We start from the raw sequence: 20,735 nt of genomic DNA, 5'->3' as shown, positions 1-20,735 counted from the left end.
CTACCCTGACTCAACAATCCACCGCAGCGCGCGCTGCCGGCACGGAAAAAGTAGTGGGTGGTCTGTCCTTCAGTGAAGCCATATCTAGCATAATTCACATACATTTAGCATCTAGCATCTTGACTTTAGTATCTTGACCAAATCTAGCATAACTTCATTCTTCCCTCTGATGAACAGAAAAAGAACGAAAATTTATATGGTTCAAGGACCGTCGGGAATTCTTCTTCTTAGGCCACATTGCCACGTTAAATGAATCTTGTAGCTGTCATTAAAAAAAAAAAAAAAAAAAAAAAAAGGCCTTGCAACCCGATCTTTCTATTTACTGTGTACATATTACAACTTCTTGAAAGCAAGGAAGGTATTTCCACCTATGCAGCACTGCACTCTAGCACAGTGAACCTTCTAATTAAAAACGTGTATTTTGGGGCACTCCCCCTCCCTGTCCAAAAGAATCAGTTGTTTCAGAAGCTGCGAAACTGGTTTTTCCTTTGTCAGCGGGAGGGCGATAGCAGGTAGCAAGCAAGACGCCCCAGAAAGTTACACACTGTTCGACTCCTTGCAAGATGGAAAAATGTTTTATGACCCTTTCAAGACTATGTGTACATGGTGAAATATGGTAGGGTTTCAAGATTTTTTTTTTTTTTTTAATGACAGCTACAAGTTCTTCTAACGTGGCAACCCCCTTTTAGTTGAAGCGATGGTTGGAACAATGAGACCAGTCAGTATTTCCGCGGTTGTAATTTATTGTTGAATTCAGAGAAATGTTCAAAAATAGCAAAACGTGACTACAAACCCATAGTTACTGTCAACTGAAAAATGTTTGGTTATCTGGGATGTTTCTGTCCCTTTTAATTCACAACTTGAGAGGGGAGGGATATGAGCGTCAGGGAACAGCTAGTAATACACTAAAAGAAATGCTTCAGGCCTGTGTCGGAAGCGGCATGTTGTGTATATATTTATTAAAATGTTATACATTCATAAAACATAAATTCGACCTTCCTCCCCTATAATATGCCATTTACCAATTTATTTCATTATCATTCCTGACAGCGTCACATTAACTTTGTATATGAATACAGTTGAAACACTTCATTAAAATAATGAAGATAAGTAGGGTCGGGTCTTTAAAATTAGTTAGGAAAGATAATTTGAAAATCTGGCATAATTTACAAAAATCTAGCATAATTCAGACCCGTTTGGCAACATCGCGAGTCTCGAGTGTGGCAACCCTGCTGTCCTTCCAAACGCGCCCGGAGTCAGTCTGTGGCGCTCAGACCGGCATGTGAGCATTCAACAAATCGCGGACACCCTAAAAATATCAACATTTGCGGTACATGGGATAGTGACCGAGGACCTGCAAATGCGAAAGGTCCGTGCAAAGCTTGTGCCGAAGGAACAAAAAGAACTTCGAGTTTTGCGCTGCAAGGAGTTGTTGCCATTGTGTGAAAGTGATCCGGACTTTTTAGACTCGGTCATAACTGGAGACGAATCCTGGATGTTCGAATACGATCCAGAATCCAAAAGGCAGAGTGCGGAGTGGCACACCTCATCCTCTCCCCGTCCCAAAAAGGCGCGCATGAGCAAATCCCGAATCAAAACCATGCTCATTGTCTTCTTCGACGTTCGAGGAATCATCCATTTCGAGTTTGTGCCACCAGGACAACCTGTCAACGCAGGATTTTATCTAGAAGTGCTCAAGAGACTGAAACGCAGGGTCACCCGCGTTCGAAATGACATCAAAGACTCAATGAAACACCACCACGACAATGCACCAAGTCACTAGGGGCCTTCACCGTCATCGACTTCCTGGCCCGGAGCAGAACCCCAGTGATCCCCAACCCCCCTATAGTCCTGACCTGGCTCCTAGTGACTTTTTTTTGTTTTCCCATTTGAAGAGACACCTCAAAGGAAAACATTGGGACTCCGTGCAGAACATTCAAGCCCATGTTACAAGGTTTTTAAAAGCCATTCCAGCCGAGGACTTTAAAGATGCTTTCCAGGCGTGAAAAACACGTCTCCAGAAGGGTATCGATGCAGAAGGAGCGTATTTTGAGGAATTTTAAAGATTTGTCAAATCGGAACAATAAATCAGTTTTTCTAAAGCAATGCCCATTACTTTCATAATGAACCCTGTACGAAGGGTAAAACCATATCAGATGACACTTGCGTTTTTCATCGCTTTGGGCGGCTTTTGTCGGTTGCTGCCCACTCAGCTGACTGCCGATTTGACTCGAGTGTAGTGATGGATCCATGTTTCATCCATTGTTACATACCACATGAAAAACTTTTTATTGTGCTGAAACAGCTCCAAATAGGTTCGTAATCGTTGATGCGTTGTTTTTGATCGACTGTGAGCAAACGCGGTACCCACTTCGAACAGAGCTTTCTCATGGACAAAGGTTCATGCAAAATGGTCCACACACGCTGCCTTCTGATACATTTAAGGCGTCAGTTATCTCACGCAACCTCACTTTATGATTGACCAAAGCTATTTTGTTGGCTTTTTTATGTTTTCTGGAACAATTGCCGAATTTGGGCGACTAAAGCGCTCAGCACCATCGGTGTTTGTACGGCCGCGTATAAATTCAGCAAATCACTTGTCTACTATTTGTCTCGATGGTGCAGAGTCCGAATAACACTTATCAAGCTATTGCTTTGCTTAAACGGTATTTTCTCAATTAAAAAGCAATGTTTTATCAACACACGAAATTCCGATTTTCCCATAGTTTTGAAAAGTACAAAAGTTGGGTCACTAAAACCACTGTAACTTGTGCACTAACCGTCAGATTGTGAAATTGTTATACGTATCATCTTAAAGTTTAGTACTTCTTAAACATATATGGATTTGTGAATAGTATTGGCATCATATGTCGTTCTACGAACTTGTTGAATAATACGTTAGTCAAAAGGTTGCGTTATAGAAAACTCACCGTGCGGATTGGATTCTGCGTTCTGAAAATAACTTAAGATAGGTTACATTGAAGAAGTTTGGGCACTGTGGACCCGGTGGTTTTTTTTTTTTTTTTTTTTTTTTTTTTTTTTTTTTTTTAACTGCCGGAGTTCATTATAGTGATTTTAAGTCTATCACATAGTGCGAGGTGCTTTGGCAATCATATGCGAAAATTTTCCGAGGGGCCATTGGATTTAAATTAAGACTTGCCAATTTGAGTCTGGAAATATTTTAAAATATTGCAAAGGTAAATTTGTCGACAGTTTTTATAACGTACTCTGTTCATGTAGGATTATGTATGCAATATGGTATCAAGAATGTATTCCTGTATGCTGTATGGTCTTGGCGTGATCCTACAATTAGTATTATACAAATTCTGTAGCAAAAATGTGTAAATATCGATGGCGGCTGAAGTAGAGCAGTGCTTCTTTGCTAACGCTTTTCGTAGAGAATTTGACTGTCAGAACTTCAAATTTACAGTATAGGCCTTGGATACACACATACAATGATGTTCACCACTTCATTTCACGAGGGCCGTTCGGAAAGTAACCTCCGATTGGTTAAAGAAGAAACACCAAAGTAAATAAGAACAATTTATTATATACATCTGTAAACCACTTCGTTGCTCTATTTTTCAACATAGTTTCCATAAACATTCAAGCACTTATATCTCTGCACTAGCTTAGAAGTTCCATCAGCATCAAAATCTCCCGCCTGTACCTTGAGCCACAATACTTCAAGTAGCATAACTTCTGTGTCACCACGTCATATAACACAGTCCTGGAAATTTGTTTAATTTCATCGGGAAGCTCCGAGATTCTGACACGTCGATTTTCACGAACTTTTCCATCAATTTTCTGAACGAGTTCATCAGAGAGTACTGATAGCCTGCCACTCTTTTCTTCGTCATGGATGTTTGTTCGTCCACTTTTAAATGAACGAACCCATTCACGAACAACTCATTCACTTATCACACTTGGTCCATACACAGCACAAAGTTCCCGATGAATAGCTGCTGCCGAATATTGTTTTGCCGTAAGAAAACGTATAACAGCTCGCACCTCGCACTTGGCGGGGGTTTTCTAATGCAGCACACATTTTGAGACGCTACAAAAGTGGAACTAGTGATTAGACAACCTTCACTACCACGGCTGGATGCAGACTGATCTACCTCGCTCGTCTGTGCAAAAATAGTAGCGCTTCCCCCACTACTTCGCACAGTGACCAATCTGAGGTTACTTTCTGAACGTGCCTCGTAGTTACAAATCGCAGCTATTGCACAAGTCATTCATTAGAGTTATGAAACGTTATACAGTGAAGTCAGAACGTCCCTCAGGTGCTCCTATAACTATCACTTTTAATGTAATAAGGAGTAACTCGAGAAATGAATGAATTGTAGGCGAAATCACTACGTTGAAATATGATAATAAACAAAGAATTGTTTTGTTACAGCAATGTTGAACAGAGTTGGATATGTAGCAATGAGTTGATTGAGTATAACGTCCCTTTAAGCAGCGAGGCCATGAGACGTGGACCTACTGATTAAAGTGGAACGCGAACCACATGAGCTCCCGCCCGGAATCGAACCCGAGTCTCTCACGCCAAAGGCGTGTACCCTAACTGCTTAGCCACGAAGGAGCTCGAGCAATGAGTTGAAAACAAACTAGGAGTCCACTTTACCAGAACTTTCTCCATTTACAATTCAAGCTTGATCGAAAATCGAAGAAATATGTATATACAAGGATAATTTAAATAACCGGAAAAGCTGCGTGAAAAATCCAAAATACGATTGTGTTCATATTTCTGGCTGACACGCATGCATTGTGTATGTGATGCTTGGAAAGTTGTACAAGATTACTCCAAGGTGGAACATAGTAGTGTCGTTTAATTTTCTGTTGAGTGAAGGCGTGAAATAATAAGAATTACCACTGCATGAGAGTTTAATATGTTGACAAGTATACGAATTGATCACAAGTTTACGGATGGGCTAAATTCAAACAGAGAATAACCAGTGTTGAAGATCATTCGCGTCGAGGTCGCTCCTTCACTAGTCAGGGGAAGCAACATTGATAAAGACTTGATACAGGGAACCTGCGGACTACTTCGCCTTTCGAGCGAAACTTTACAATTGTTTCAGTCGAATGAGAAGTTACTTCTAGATGGAGGAAAGTCCAGGATCAGCCCATCGTATTATTCATCAAGTTCAGCAAAATGTTTGCGAAGTGAGCTTCGAATTTGATAATTAACACGAAAGAGACGTGCTACATGCAAGAAGTTCTAGAGAAGGTATGAAGTTGACGGTGAGGCATTCCTCAATCGTGTCATGAAAATTCGGTTTCGATTTCCACACCTTTGGCCAACAAATTTGCACTAAATGAAGTTCCAAATTAACGAGGAAATCCACTTAGCGGTGCATAAATTATGCGTATGTCCAAAAAACTGTTTTCCTGTCGAATCAGTGATTATCAAGAATATCATAGATACACTGAACTAAGGACGAGAGGATTGAAAAAATAGTTATGAAGTTATTTTACTGATTGTAATAGATATTCCGAAAAAAAAAAACTGACCATTTATTGAATGAGACTTGCACAATAATCCTGTATGTAACAACATATCTTTAGCGGAAACTTGCGCTTAATGGAGAAAATGGCAGTCCCGTGAACTTTTTTATTCCATATAACTTAACATGTAGAGGAAGAACCTTTCCAATGTGGAAAATGAAAACATTTTTGATCACGAATAACGGAAAATTTTCAATATCCAAACGGCAGTGTTTAATTAAGCACTTACCTGATATCTATCAGAAACATCTGAATAGATGCAATAACCGTACGACGGAAAAGACACTTAAATGTATGAAATACTTAACAGAATATAGCATATAAGCATTATGCAACCAACTAACTACAATTTTGCTTTGAGAAAATGATTGGAATAACACTACCCAGCATGATTTTTGCGACAAAACATTAGATACATATTTTAACTAAATAAGGTCTCCTGATTTCAGAAATGTAATCAGTTTTCTTGCATCACCTCTAGTTTTCGTAATAATCGCCATTTACTGTCTCCAAACTTGTCATTGCGAATATGAGTACTACTTTGTAATAACAGCGAATCGCCAGTTACTAGTATGGCCACGGTTTGCTTTATTATTTTGTCCATGTTTATCAATCCAACACCCCTCCGCCAAATTTGTCCAGTATCAGTCTATTTTTAGAATTGCTACCATCTGAAAGGCAGTGTTGCGAATTTAGCTTTTCACTTGCTAGATCCACAGTTTCTGTAGTTCGTAATACCCGCACAAATTAAACTTACCCAACCTGGTTTAAACTAAATTTCCTTGTCATTTATGTGAATGAGACAGCCGAGCTAGGGACAAACACTGGTCTACACCTGCCTGGCCGGAGAGAAGTATTGACACTGGATGTGAAAAATGTTTCCTTAGTTGACCACAAACAGATATTCTGCCACCGCTATACATCAAACTGGGAATCGCAAAGCAATTTGTGAAGGCCTTGGATAAAGATAGACTCTGTTTTTAATACAACGCAAACAAGTTCCCACATTTATCGGACGCAAAGGTCAAGGAAGGAATTTTTGATGGACCACAAATTAGGGAACTTCTGAAAGATCGAAACTTTGAAGAGACTGTGAATACCGTAGAGCATGCTACATGGAATTCAATGAGGAAAGTCATGAAGTTCCTTGGAAATGTCAAGAATGAGCAATATGAAACAATAGTGAAAACGATATTGGATCATATGAAAGATTTGGGATCTAAAATGAGCCTGAAACTGCACTTCCTTCATTTTCATCTCGATCATTTTTCGGAAAATATTGGGGCTGTTAATGAAGAGATGGGAAAGAGAGGTTTCATCAAGACATCAAGGAATCAGAAAGAAGATACCAGGGAAGGTGAGATGTATCCAAGATGGCCGACTACTGTTGGTGTTTAAAAAGAGATGCCAAACATACAACAGTCAGACGCTGGGCAGCCAAGCAATCATTCCAAGGGAACATTAGGACTCTTCAAATTAGAATGAGTACAAGTTTTCCTTTTACTAAGGTGTTATTTTACATACAAATTAACTTTTTGGTAAATTCTTTTGCTTTTACTTTGTTGCTAGAGCACAGGAATCACGAATGTCACGTATAACCCCAGGTACTGGGGTTCGACCCTAGGTATTGGCAATTATAATAGATGAAACTTATTTTTATTTGGCCTATGTCCACAACATGAAATACATGTGTGAGGGACTGTATAGACATATCATTTTGATTTTCTGCAAGTGATTCCAAACTTATATTTAATCAGTACTTTTTTTTATTACAATATGCAATATATTTCTTATCTTGGTGTATCTATTACGAGAAACCTGACATAATACGTAGAAACGGACGACGGATTCGTGTTCAGAGACCCCAAATTAGTTAAAATCTCCTGTCACCTCTCTTGCTGCAGAAAGTGTTTTTTTTTTAAAATACTGGGTAGTGTAATTTGTCCGCTTTTTCAGTAATTAGTTTCTAGATTTTCGTAAATTCTTCAAGGTTATTGTTTTTTATTATATCTTACAAAAATGTACCTCGTCTAACATTCTGTTAATATTCCATATTAAAATTTAAAAATTTATAAGATATTTTCATCTCGTGCAAATGAAATATAAGTAACTGTAACCAAGTATTTATGCTAGATGCACTATGCATATCACTATACTGGATATTTGACTTTACTGCTCTGTAGGTAATAATTGTTCAAAATTAATATAACCTATATTCAGAGGAAATGTCCTCAACAGAGTATTTCAACATTTGTCAAAAACTTAATGCACTTTCGAAAACCGAGAGCAGAAAGAGCCCCCCCCCCCCTTCCCCTTTATTTGTTAATTTGCAGCTAATGTGTTAACCTGAGGTAACAAATACATTGTTATAAGAAGCAATGTTATTAACTACGCTACCTCGGGTGTAAATCTACCTTAAGACAATTCCTGTAGGCCGACAAACGTTAAAATACTAGCGGAATGAACAGAAATTGGAGGTAAGCTTGTACTTCAAGAAAATAATGCTGCTGCTTCCCATGGTTAATGCATATGTGGTACTTTCTCACTTTATGAGATCCTATACAGTTTACAAATAACTTCACTAGCTAATTTTTTGTCTATACATAGAAAAAGTAACTATAATAAGTGTATTCCGAATAACTAAGCACGAAAGTTGTTCTTACTGTAAATAAGATATGAACTAAGTAAACAAAATATAGTCATCGTTCTGGAAGAAGTAACTAATTCCAATACATTACTCTTGAAGTTAGTTACTTGTGCTAGAGTGATGACTTAGTAGTCCAGATATTGTTTTCAAAAGAAAAGTTCTGAAAACACTTCTCTCTTCGGCCTTTGTATCATTAGTTTCCGGACACACGCCGTATGAAAACACCAGAGTTTCAGCGAAGTTTTCAGTTTTTGAACACAAAAACTATTACATGGCCACTACTACCAGTGGCAGCAAACTGAGCCATATACTTTGTGTTATTTCAGTTTTAAGGGCAAGGTATTAACAATAAACATGTTTATTTATAAAATGAAAACAGTTTTGGTTGCTTTCAACTGTTGTTTTATTAGGGAAGTGGACAGTTCGCCAAGGAAGCGGAGTGAATCGCCAGAATGGAAAACAACAACCAAGAAACAGCTCCTCCGAGACTCAACCTCAAAAGTCTGTAGAAGGGTCCTTTTAATGAGCCTTAGGAGTACAAATATACAGTTTCCGTTACAATTCATTCGCAGTCTTTTCAATTAATTAATTAAATACTCATAAATTGTACAACCTTTAAATATATATATATATATTTACGTTTATTCAACAGGAGTTGTTATTTATTCTTATAACAACTCCTGATCGCTTCTTCTCACGAAATAGTCAGAAAATAAATCCCACCCAGATTCTGTGACGGTTTGCAAACCCTAAAAAAAAGTTACAAGATCGTCACAGAGAAGTATCGAACTCATGTACTCCAAGGCAAAATAAATTGTCAAAGTCGATGAAACGACTCTTCTTTTTATATATATATATATATATTAAGATCTTACATAGCAGAAGAGATTTGTTTACTGCATGTGTTGGGATTATATAATAACAACATCTTTCCATTTCAACTTTTTCTTTTAGCAAACGTTTTGTTTCTCTAGTTCTGAAAGAAAAATGCCCACCCATATAATATATATAATTATATATTTATTTACTTTCGACATAAATATCTTTTATCTGTTCTTAAAGCTGAAAGATCTTCTCTATTGTTAAATAATTCGACATGTAAACCTGTCCATGTAAGGCATCAGTGGTCCAGTTAGAAGGAAAAATACTGTCCTCTGAGCCACATAGATTTGCATCTTTTCTTAATTTTTCACACTTTGCTTTACTTTCGTCTTTCTCTCGCAACACTTTCTTCAAGAAAACCATGCCACAGAACCACAAATATTGAGAAAAATATAAGTAACATTAGTTGAAACTGACAGAAGCAAAATCCCCAAATTATTATAATTTTTCTATGCCACTTCATCATATACTTCTTCAAGGGAAGTAGTAATTAAAAATCATTTGCTTTTCTTTTTGTATATATACTTTTCTCAAGCAGGTCTTTCAGATTCACTATGAAATTATTATTATTATATTTTGGGTTTCCTTTGTTAAAACTATATAATATTACTGTATTAATAGGAATAGTAATCCATTTACAGGAATTCTACTACACAACGGATTACCTAGGTTGGTGCTATAGAGAGATAATGCTACCAAATCTATACACTTCCATGAAACATCATTAGATATTCACAAATAATAAATAAAACAAGAACAATTGTCAGTATGCCAAATTAAATAACTATGTGCAATAGCTCCCGAAAGAAAGAAAAAAAGAAAATAACGCGAAACACAACAACAGCTTTATATATACTATATATATCAAAATAATTTAATAATTGTATCATGCACAAAAATGAACAATACACTTGAATCTTGTATTATTATCTGGGTACAATATTCAACGCGCGTTTTTGTTAATTTCTCGTTAAGATTTTTATACTTTCTGCTCGAAAGAACATATACATATATATCTACCTATCTTTTCTTCTCTTTTGGTTGACAGCTATACCAAAACTTCATTAAAAAAAATAATAATAACTCTTTTTATCAGCGTACTTGAACGAAGACACACCAGCACCAATATACATATTACTATTATTAATAATATTACATGGATTTATATACGTATATGACATAGAACATAAACCTTGTGTTTGTAAGCTTGATGTTTCATGGAAGTTGTATCAGAAGGCTTGTTACTTAGAATTACGCATAAACAGCGCGCTTGCTTTGCACATTTAACAAATAAATACATGTTCGTTTTAACACCAACTCAAAGCAATCACAATACTTTATTTTTCATTTTCTCTTCCATAAGAGTTACTTCTTTTTAAATATCTTACAGTTTTTCTCTTTATATATATATATATTTATTTAAAAAAAAAAAAAACTCAAAACATGCCGTCTAAGTAACAAGAACAAAAACCAGAATTGAATAATGTTGCAAAGGTGAAATGGGGGAATTGAATACAACCAGACAAGATATTTGAATTATGTATTACGTCTGAGAGACCTGCAAGTTAACTACGAAAAAAATACTTTCTTTAAATCTTTATTCATCAACTTGAGCTTCAGTCGTTCATCTTCATTGGTGACAATTGTTACAAGTCTGAAAAAGAAGAAAACGATAAAGGAAATCATTAACCCAAAATGAAACAAATTTAACAAGTGTAAAATTGAAAGTGTTCTTGACAGCATTTTCTATATGCAATCGATCAAGTTATCTACCACAGAAACTTACGACTTATGATACCAACGTTTACTGTTCAATATCTTTTGTTGCTGCTTCTACTAACATAATGTTAATAAGATACCCACGTATAGAATCTTACAACAATATGGCTTTATTACAGAACGTTCCCGAAGTCTGAAATCTTTCGCTTAATGCACATCTACTTGGTACGAAACTTTTTATCATGTATGCAGAAAAAACGCGTTATCAGCTAAACAATATATATGTGTGTGTCTTATTATTCTACATATGCGTATATATATAATTCTTGATCCTTTTCCAATCCACATAATTTCCAGACTAGTTCTTGAACTAATTTGTAGCCAACACGAAGCATTAAAAAATACATGTACTAGAAAATATATTTTAAGTCATAAAGATTGAAACTGTCAAAGTAAAACATGTATTTGTGGAAACCAATCTCTAGAAACCAAGTAACTATTCATTCTTACACATAGCCCGAGCATATTTCTACAGATAGATGATTATTGCATGGTTATGGAGTATTTCAGTAGCTTACAGAAAGTAAAATGTGTGAATATATCATTTACTGTAGAAGTAATTTTTGAACACGGTAACGAGAATCATAATTATGACTCAAAAAATTAATACTTTTCTGTCTCTTCATTTGTATCAAGTACTAGCTGAAATGAACGTTCATCGCACAGGAATGATAGGTTTATGGAAAACAACAGATAATATCGATTTCGGACATGTTTTTCTTTTCACCCTTTCTCACTCTCATGCCGATGGATACTCAACTTGGAACTAAACGGCATTGAGAGTATTACTATTTACATCAGCGACCCAGCTCCTTCAAGTCCCTATCGAGGTGATTTAACTTGTACTTAAAGCCACTATTTACACCAGCGGCCCCGAAAACTGGACTAAACACTAAAACCTGTAGTTTTCGATTATTTTTACACATTACTTCCTCACCCCTTCTGTTCTTATTTGCCGAAAATGTGATAAAAACTTAAGTTAGATCAGGGTCGACTCATGTACCAACAATCACCAAAATCGGTGAAGTAGTCTAGGAGGAGTTAGCTACCAAACATCGTTACATTCATTTTATTTATATAAATCAACCAATATGGTAAATCACGAATTATTGCTTAAAAATTTTGAAGTATATGGTATAAGGGCCAAGACATATTGTTGATTCAAATCATATCTCTAAAATCGTACGCAAGTTGTTGAGATCTGCAATCAAAAAACAATTTCAGCGATCTTTATCAGGTGAAAGACGCATTATTCATGGCGTACCACAAGGTTCGGTGTTGGAATCTGTGCTGTTCCTTTTGTATGTAAATGAACAAGAACCGACTATCAGGGTATACAATTTGAAACAGTACTATACGCAGACAAGTATTCTGGTTACGGAAGAAAACCAGAATTTGGTGGCGGAAATTAGTAAACAAACATTAGAAGAAGTGTCGACGTGGTTCAAAAATAACAATCTAATATTAAATAAATATCAGTAAGTCATATGCCATTGTTTTAATCACTGCAGGAACATTTCAATCACTCTTGATCTCTGTTTCAATACCAAAAAGATAATCTATTTAAAACACAGTTCATTCTTAGCAGTAACAACTGACTGTAACATCACGTGGAAGAAACAAATACCCTTGCTTCTAAAGTCCCTTTGCTATACATTAAGAAATATCACGGAAAATACAAATCTACCAAGACCTAAAGCCTTATATCACACTACCTTTCATGTGGTATTAAAATAAGGTATATTTTGGAGTAATATTAGTAAGAGTGACATTATTTTTTAACTTTTTTTTAATTGGCTAGGATTTTATATCGAAAAAATTAAAGAACTTCCTGCCGACAACTGTTTTAAAGATTTTGATATTTTACCACTACAAACTTGGTGAAGAATTCGAATTCAATAAAGATGTACATACTTATATTACGCGTAGAAGAAATGATTTCTACGTAGAACATGCATCAAAAAGGTGTAACACACACACGGGTGCGAAATTATACATGTTACCGCTGTGATTAAAGAATGAAATAATTAAAAAGAGAGAGAAAAAAAAAATATGGTAAATTCAAGAAATTACTTAAAAGTTCTCATAAACAACTGTTTTAAAATTCTTCATGAGTTTTATAATTTTGGCTATAGGAATATGTAATTATGCTTCCTAATTGAGATCCAATATCATGTAACTAAATTGAAATCGCGCTTGTCACAAAAAAAGTATGAGACTGAGTTCTCGAGCTTCTACTTCTTGAGGAAATTCTGCGCACACCACTGAACGAACATGTGCATCGCAGTATTCGAATACATGAACGAAACCTAATGAACAGTGAATGAAAAACATAGAAAAGATTTAATTACAGAATCAGCCGATGCTAACTTGTATTTTTTTTTAAAGCACGTTCAAAGACATTTTCTTCCTGAAGGCATTAGATCAAGTACTACTTGAACAGAAGAGCGATTCTACACAGTTTGGGTAGAGGAGGAAAGAACAGTTATTTTTTAATTATTTGTACGGAAACTGCTATAAACACTTTTTTCTTTTCTACATTAGGGACTGTAAATAAACATTTTATTAAATTCTTGGGTAATGGGGCGTTTACACTTAGTCGATTTGCGTTCGATTCAGTTGAATTGACGTCACTTTCAACTTAATCGACCGTGTAAACGGGAATTCAACTTAATCGCCTGTTGATCGAAAGCGACTAATCGACTGGCAACTGAATTGAAAGACGTTCTATTTTCTGTGGTTGAAATAATTGAACACATCCATTGATCTGATTCGGCCTAGTTGCTTCGATTTAGTGGCAAATGCAGCGAGTCGATTTAGTCGTGCGACTAAATCGACCAAGTGTAAACGCCCCATAATGGATCCGAATCTTGTGTATCTGTGAGTACTTTATTTATCACTAGCAGATATGGCCGTTTCGCAAGGGAAGGACAGAGTTTATGCATAATGTTTGAAAATAAAGAATTGAGTAGAATAAATAAAGACCAACAACGCATTTGGCGTTGCCTCTGGTAATTTTCGGGTCAACTGAATGCACATTCTTGACTGTACTTGAGTTTAGATATCATTGGGACGTCACCAATCAGCTTAGCGACCCCAAAAAACACTAATCTCGGTCATTTTGTACCTTTTATTATTCATTCCCTCTCAACCCCATGTCAATGGGGATGAGATTGGACTTAAAAACGGCATCTGTGATCTCCTCTTCATCTCATAAAACCTGAAAACTATACATTCGACATTCTTAGGATATGCACCAAAAATTCCTAGAAAACCTACCGCCTCTTCGATACAGTTAATTCGAAGTCAACGGTGTGCATGTATATCCGGACAAACACTAATATTTTTTAAATAAAATATTACATGAATGCAATAAACACATCTTGAAATCTCTATTTCAGTCCTCTAGTATACATGCATATATATATATATATACACACACACAAATGGTAACCAAATTAATGGAAACGCATTTCCAATACATTAAAGATGTGTGAGGCAATAATGCTAAGGATGTTTATTGTGCTTGGCCGTTATTAGTCAGGCGGGGTAGAAAGGAGGCGTGTGTCGAAGCGAACAAATGGTGATGGTGTCGCAGGTGTATGGCGTGTTACCTTGAACATTTGTCGCGCTAACCGCTATCATTTTGAACCAAGTTCGAAATCTTCCGGAATGCACTGGATGTCCCCTCGTTCTCACGCTAGACGAAATTCAAGTCATAAGAATCTGCTGGGGAAGTCATGGTTAGCCTAGTTTTTCATTGCCATGGACCAATCATGCTTGGATATATCAGGGTGTCTACACTAAAATTCCAAAATGAAATTTCGTGACTTTTTCTTTACCAAATCATAAAATTTCCTAACATTTTCAATAGCGAATTCGGGTGCGAATTAGGCCGAATTTTCATCCATGAGATAGAAACGTACTTTGCTTGCGATTTGGTAGCGTTTAAAGCCGACAATAGACATTTTAGGTGGTGAATTTTGACGTTTTATAGAACAAAATTTTCCAATCTGTACTTACATTTGCACAGAAAAAATCGGTCAAACGCTAAATTTCGTGACTTTGTCGTGACTTTCATGACCGTTTTCTGATTTCGTGACTTTTTCGTGACCGATAGACACCCTGTATATATATCTGTATATATCTGGAACTGCATTTATACATCCATTAAAAAAAAAAAAAAAAACGTTTATTTTTATTAACTTCTGAAATAATAGTTGTCTTGCATGATAATGCTCGTTCCTATACTGCATATATGTTCATAACTTGCAAAGAAGATTCAATGAGGAAACATTGCAGCATCACCTTCCATACACCCGTGATCATCTACATCTTTGATCCTCTAAAGAAGGAGTTTAAAATTCAGAAGTTTCAGATGATGAGTACAGGAGTCCATCAATGGTTCAAATGTCAAACTTCCAATTTTTAAATGGACGCATCCATAGGTTCGTCACAGAACGGGACGAAGGTTTGAACGCTTAGTGACTTCTGAAGAACGAATGTTGTGATACACTCATCACGCATACCTTTACATTGCGAAAAAGGGTAGTTAAATATCGATTTCAGTTGATCACTCCATATAATAACAGTTGTCAAATCTGATACGCTTAGCTTAAAAACGGCCTGTTAGTTCAGAGTTCTTTTAGCTATTTAACTGGAGAGTTTAAAGCTTTTTACAGGTTAACAAAAAGTATTTCTCTTTCGAATCGTGATTAAGTGGACCTTCGAACGATATCATTTACATGTTTGCAAACCACGCAAAATAAAAGTACCAGAAATATTTTTTAAATGTCCCTTAAACTAAATCTATTTCCAATTTTCCGATTATTACATAACAACACTAACAACAAAACAGATGAAAAAATAAAATGAAATCTTAAGTTTTACGTCCCACGTTTATGCTGGTTAGGCTAAAGGAGACGGTGATGATAAATGAATGAAATGGTGAAAGGAAGAAAGTGGAAGAACTCTGAGAAAACCCACGCATACGGTGTTTGTCCACCACAAAGTTCATTTGCCGGGAGCTGGGATTGAATCCGAGACCCCACGCATCAGAGGTGAACGCTCTACCACTGAGCAAAACAGATGAAAAGTATTCCAGAAATTCACTATAACAGTATATTCAAGTTTAATGTAGATATTTGGAGTAAAGTTGAGAAGAAAAAATCGACATTATTGAATATTTTGCCGCTGATATTACCTGATGTTTTAATAAAAGGAACACTACAAAGAGATCAAATGTATGAATCATATTTGTACGTAGTTACAGTGAGAGTCCTGTAATCGAAGAGTCATAGAACAGCAATTGTCCCGTTATGAGTTGATTAATGCATTCATTGCAAGTGAAGTCACTCATGCATCCTTCTACAACACCGGATTTAGATTTTGTAGTGCATCAAATATCAACTTGTGTAAAAACTGAAATTTCTTTCATTTTCCAACGTAGTAACCGACGTACAGTTTGGAATGATAGGATATTCTGCATCACCACGAAGGTTAAGATAATACAGGGTACAAAAATGTTTAGGATTATATTTAACACGCATTAACAAGATGCTGATCAGCCACTTTTATATTGCTGAGGTGATGCAGCCTGTTATGGTTCCACAGAAGGTCATATTCCATAGGTTTCTTGACTAGTGTATTCACCTAACCTTTCGCCTGCTGAATAAGTTTTTTCATGACTGCATACTGCTTTGCACTCAAGATTCCCTTTTCATGGATACCATCGAGGGATTTCGGAAACGCATCCGCGAGGCTTGTGATATCTCACGAAGAACAAACGCGACTTTCCTCCTCTTTGCCTCCCATATCACCTCAAGTTATTCGATATCCATGGTGGCTTCTCACGATACTAATCTTTGCTTGTTCTGTTGAACTCCCAAGTGTTGTCACATACAATCATTTCAGTGCATGTCCTTGCAACTCTATTGGCCAGAAGCATATTACTATACTTCCACAACAGAATTTTACAGATATCTAAGATACTCCTCTTCAGAATTTGATTTTGAATTTCTTAAGGCTGTAAGTGATGACTTGTCACCATATAAAAATAACGCGATCCACAATATAGTTTTGCAGTTATGCAGACAATAACAGGAGTTTCCGCTTATACAAACAAACAAACAAACAAAAAAAAATCTCTTTCGAAAATATATACATACAGAAAAATTATATCTTGAACATAATACTTCATTTACTGAGGATGTTTCATTTCCATCCGAACAAACTGAGGTTGTTTATTTACAATGTTCCACCTCGCCTCCCTCGATCATGCTCGGTGTTATGATCACCGGTACGAACCATCGCAAGATATGGCAGTTTTCGCAGTTTTTGTTGAACATTTTGACTAGCTCTTTGTAATGTGTGATTTCTATAAGTGGGGACGTCATAGTACTATTTCCCATAAACTATTTTTTTTTCTAAATACGTATTAATCCATTTAAATGTATACATATGATATACATACGTATTTACTTACTTTCAATCTTCTGTGGCTCTGCTGGTTTAAGTGGGCGGAGCGTATTGAAACCAGGGGGTGGGGTAGCACCGGCTGGAGGCCATGAATGTCCAACGAGTCCGAAATCATTGAAAGGAATCAAGTTAGGATACATAGGAGCAGTGGAATCGGCCAGCGACTCCAACGATTTCATCCAGTGAGGAGGGGAATCGGAGCGAACGTCTGTCATGGGACCCGACGATACGATTGCCGGATCCAATGTGGTCCAGTCTGTGGGTGAAGTTCGCCACCCTATAAATAAAATAATACTTAAATTTTAAAAAAATCTACACATCTTACATAATTTCATACAGAACAAAATTAATATTTAATATATAGCAACCATTCCAGTTTCTCGCCTAACAGATGACAGTGTGGAATTAGAAGGATAAGACTACGACAATTTTCTCACAAAAATAATACAAACTAACGCCTTCAAATAGCTCTACGCAACAAAATTCTATCTGTTCAATATTATACTAAACGTTTCAATACATGCTTAAAATGGCTCGATACAACAAAATAAGTATGCTATTAAGACAAATGCTTAACGGCAACTCAGTTACGATATTTTATAAAAGTACAAACCCCACAATGCTCACAACTTGCAGATAATAATAATAATAATTATTATTATTTAATAACACTGACTGAAGTATGAAGAGTTGAATATATTAAATGCCGCTGTTTTTTATTTTTATTTATTTTACTTCATTTTTGGACTCGTAAACTTAAAATCACTGTATAGAATGATCTCATTGTCAGACTTAGTATTCCTTCTTCGGAGATGAATTTTGGATTTCTTATGCCTGTAGACGATGACTTGTCAGTGTTACGTGAGAAAATTTTATTATCCGTTGCATTGTTAATTTCGACAGTTCTAAGATTTTCACGTTATATGTCATGCGTTTAATTCTTAACAGACGATTGTTTCGCTGATCTTATTACCAGCTTCCTCAGGGACGACATATAACCTGAAAACCCTAAAGAAATGTTGAAAGCTTAAACAATGAAATTTTTATTTCGAATGTAATGACCCTTTTCAGCAAAAGAGGCTACATGGAACGTAGACTTATATCTAGTAGAACCTGAGTCAGTCACTTTATTGTAGATGGAAACTGGAACCACGCGCACAAAAATTAAGAGTTCTAGGCACTTGACTACTCGAAATTACCATTCTTATATTATATTATTACTATTATTATTATTTTATTTGACAGATGGTCTTGTCATTTTGAAGAAGTGAAACTCAAACCACGATTCATTCTGTTGAAAGCAACAACTATGACCTGTTTTCCACGACATAATTTTGAAACCAAAGGCCGAACTCTGTGGCCATCATTCCAGAGAGACAACACTGATGAGAAAAATTAAAAGAGGTTTCCACCAAATTCTCATTTCTCTCTCTACTCGTACAATGTCTGATTTATTCTTAATGATTCAACTATGTTTAACAATACTCTCGACCAACTATACGATGCTACGTAATACACAATTTCTTCACAAGAACTCACATTGTCATCTCTTCACTTCTTAAAAATAAAAAAATAAAAACATTTAGAAAAAAGGTTCCATTCAAAGTTACAAATTGATATTTTCTGCTTTAATTCTCTTCAAAGTGCTGTTAACTGAAAGCAAGAATATTAATATTCACAAAAAGGGATTCTTTTTACCTTTTTGAGAGTCATTCTGTGGAAGCATCTGAGGTGGATTATTTTGTGAGGCGGTGAAGTTATTGACGGTAACTCCACTGAAAGAAACGCCGAGATTAGGAATAAGAGTCCGCAGACTTTCCTGCCACTCTTTCATATTGAACACATCGGGTTTGGCATCTGGCTTCGACGGACCATTCGCTGTGAACCCTGGCACGTGGCTCGCACAAAGCCCAGAATTATGACCAGGAGGAGCTGGTGTAGGGGAAGGACCATTCGCCAGATGATTGTGAGGAACTGCTCCCAGGCCCATAAATGGAAGAATTTTGCTACCTGGAAAAAACAAAGCAATACTGAATATAGATCTTACATCTACACACTTCGTACGAGAATAAAAATCTGTGAATGATAAAGAAGTGGAAACTCACGACAGACATTATCGAACCTTCAAATCATAAAATTATTAAATTAATCTGACCAACTTTGAAATCTGTGAACAAGTGAAAAGGATAGAAAACGAACAATGATTTATAGCATATGTACCAAGAATTACAAGTTATAACAATATTTTTAACCATAATATTCTCTAAAACACAGACATTATTGGTTGTTCCAAATAATTCATTTACCAAGAAAATGATTAAAATGAGAAAATTAATACATTGGGCAAGGAAGGAATCTATTTAGTAGGTTTGGTTTTCAAAACTACTATTACCATGCGATCTTGAGCAGCCTGCATTTACTTCATTATTTTACTTTATCTTCGTGTATTTTAGTTTAATACGTTTCCCCTTGACAAAGTCTATTGATGAAAAAAAAAATCATTAGTGTAATGCTCTTTATGTTACTTATTGAACAAGAGCAACTATGGAAGAACTGGTGAAAGGGAATAAGAGAACCTCGAGTAAACCCTACGGATACGATATGTTGTTCACCGGAAATTCTCGAGTTCTGCGAACGAACAAGGGACCCCTCGTGTAAGAGATGAAAATCTGGTCTTTCAGAAAAAAAATATTAGAACAATGGAGTATACACTTTATAAAAGATTTTAGGGCAACATTATTTTATTAGCACTGAATCTGGAATTTATGGAATATATTTTATTTATAAACTACACATATTAACGAGATTGAAAAAGCAAAATTCGACATTTTTGTTGAAGGTAAGATAGTCATAGTTACCTGTATTTGACGGTGGCCTAGGAATGCCCAAACCAAAAGCATTCATATGATTAGGAGCGGAAAACCCAGGTGGAGGTAATCGACTTCGAGGAGGCAAATTCTGTGCACGGATTGGATTTGGAATGGGGTTTGTAGTGAGTCCATCGAAGAGTCTGGCCATTGCCACTGACGTTGGTGGCCTTGGCTGCTGAGAAAGGAGATGATGAAACTGCTGAGATTTCGAAGCCAAGCCGGGGTGTTGCTGTTGTTGGAGCTGAATTTCGTTCTCCATCATCTCCGCTAAGGCTTTTTGCGTTTCGTGAAAGGGATCGAAACCGAGGTCGTCGTCCACGCGACCTGACGATGGCAACATGGCATCATGCGAACCAGCAGCATTAAAACCGAATGCTGCTTGCCAGTCTGTTGTGCTGTGGACAGGGAGCATGTCGGGCATATGAGGAGTGTTCAGACCATTATTTAACCATTCTGGAAAGAAAGAAAGAAATTATGCTATAATAGACATATTTTAAAATACAGAAATTTTCTCTCACACACACATATGCAACACGTAACAAATACCTGTTTTTTCTCATTCTCTC

General features: G+C 36.3%; 1 protein-coding gene across 3 annotated transcripts in view; it reads right to left on the bottom strand.

The window, feature by feature from the left end:
• Positions 1–8,967: 8,967 nt before the first annotated feature.
• Positions 8,968–20,735, bottom strand: part of Cnot4 (CCR4-NOT transcription complex subunit 4) — a 73,216-nt gene continuing 61,448 nt past the window's right edge. For all 3 annotated transcript variants that reach the window (XM_081759350.1, XM_081759351.1, XM_081759352.1), the window contains 4 exons: positions 20,158–20,622; positions 18,998–19,309; positions 17,307–17,576; positions 8,968–10,697 (listed from right to left, as the gene is read on the bottom strand). In XM_081759350.1, coding sequence (XP_081615476.1) covers positions 10,690–10,697; positions 17,307–17,576; positions 18,998–19,309; positions 20,158–20,622 — 1,055 coding nt within the window. In that variant the 3' untranslated portion in view covers positions 8,968–10,689. The remainder of the gene's footprint in view (positions 10,698–17,306; positions 17,577–18,997; positions 19,310–20,157; positions 20,623–20,735) is intronic.

The sequence above is a fragment of the Thermobia domestica genome, chromosome 5 (genome assembly GCF_964235325.1).
Source record: "Thermobia domestica chromosome 5, izTheDome1.hap1.1, whole genome shotgun sequence".
Lineage (NCBI taxonomy): Eukaryota > Metazoa > Arthropoda > Insecta > Zygentoma > Lepismatidae > Thermobia > Thermobia domestica.
This window is presented reverse-complemented; position numbering and strand designations above follow the sequence as displayed.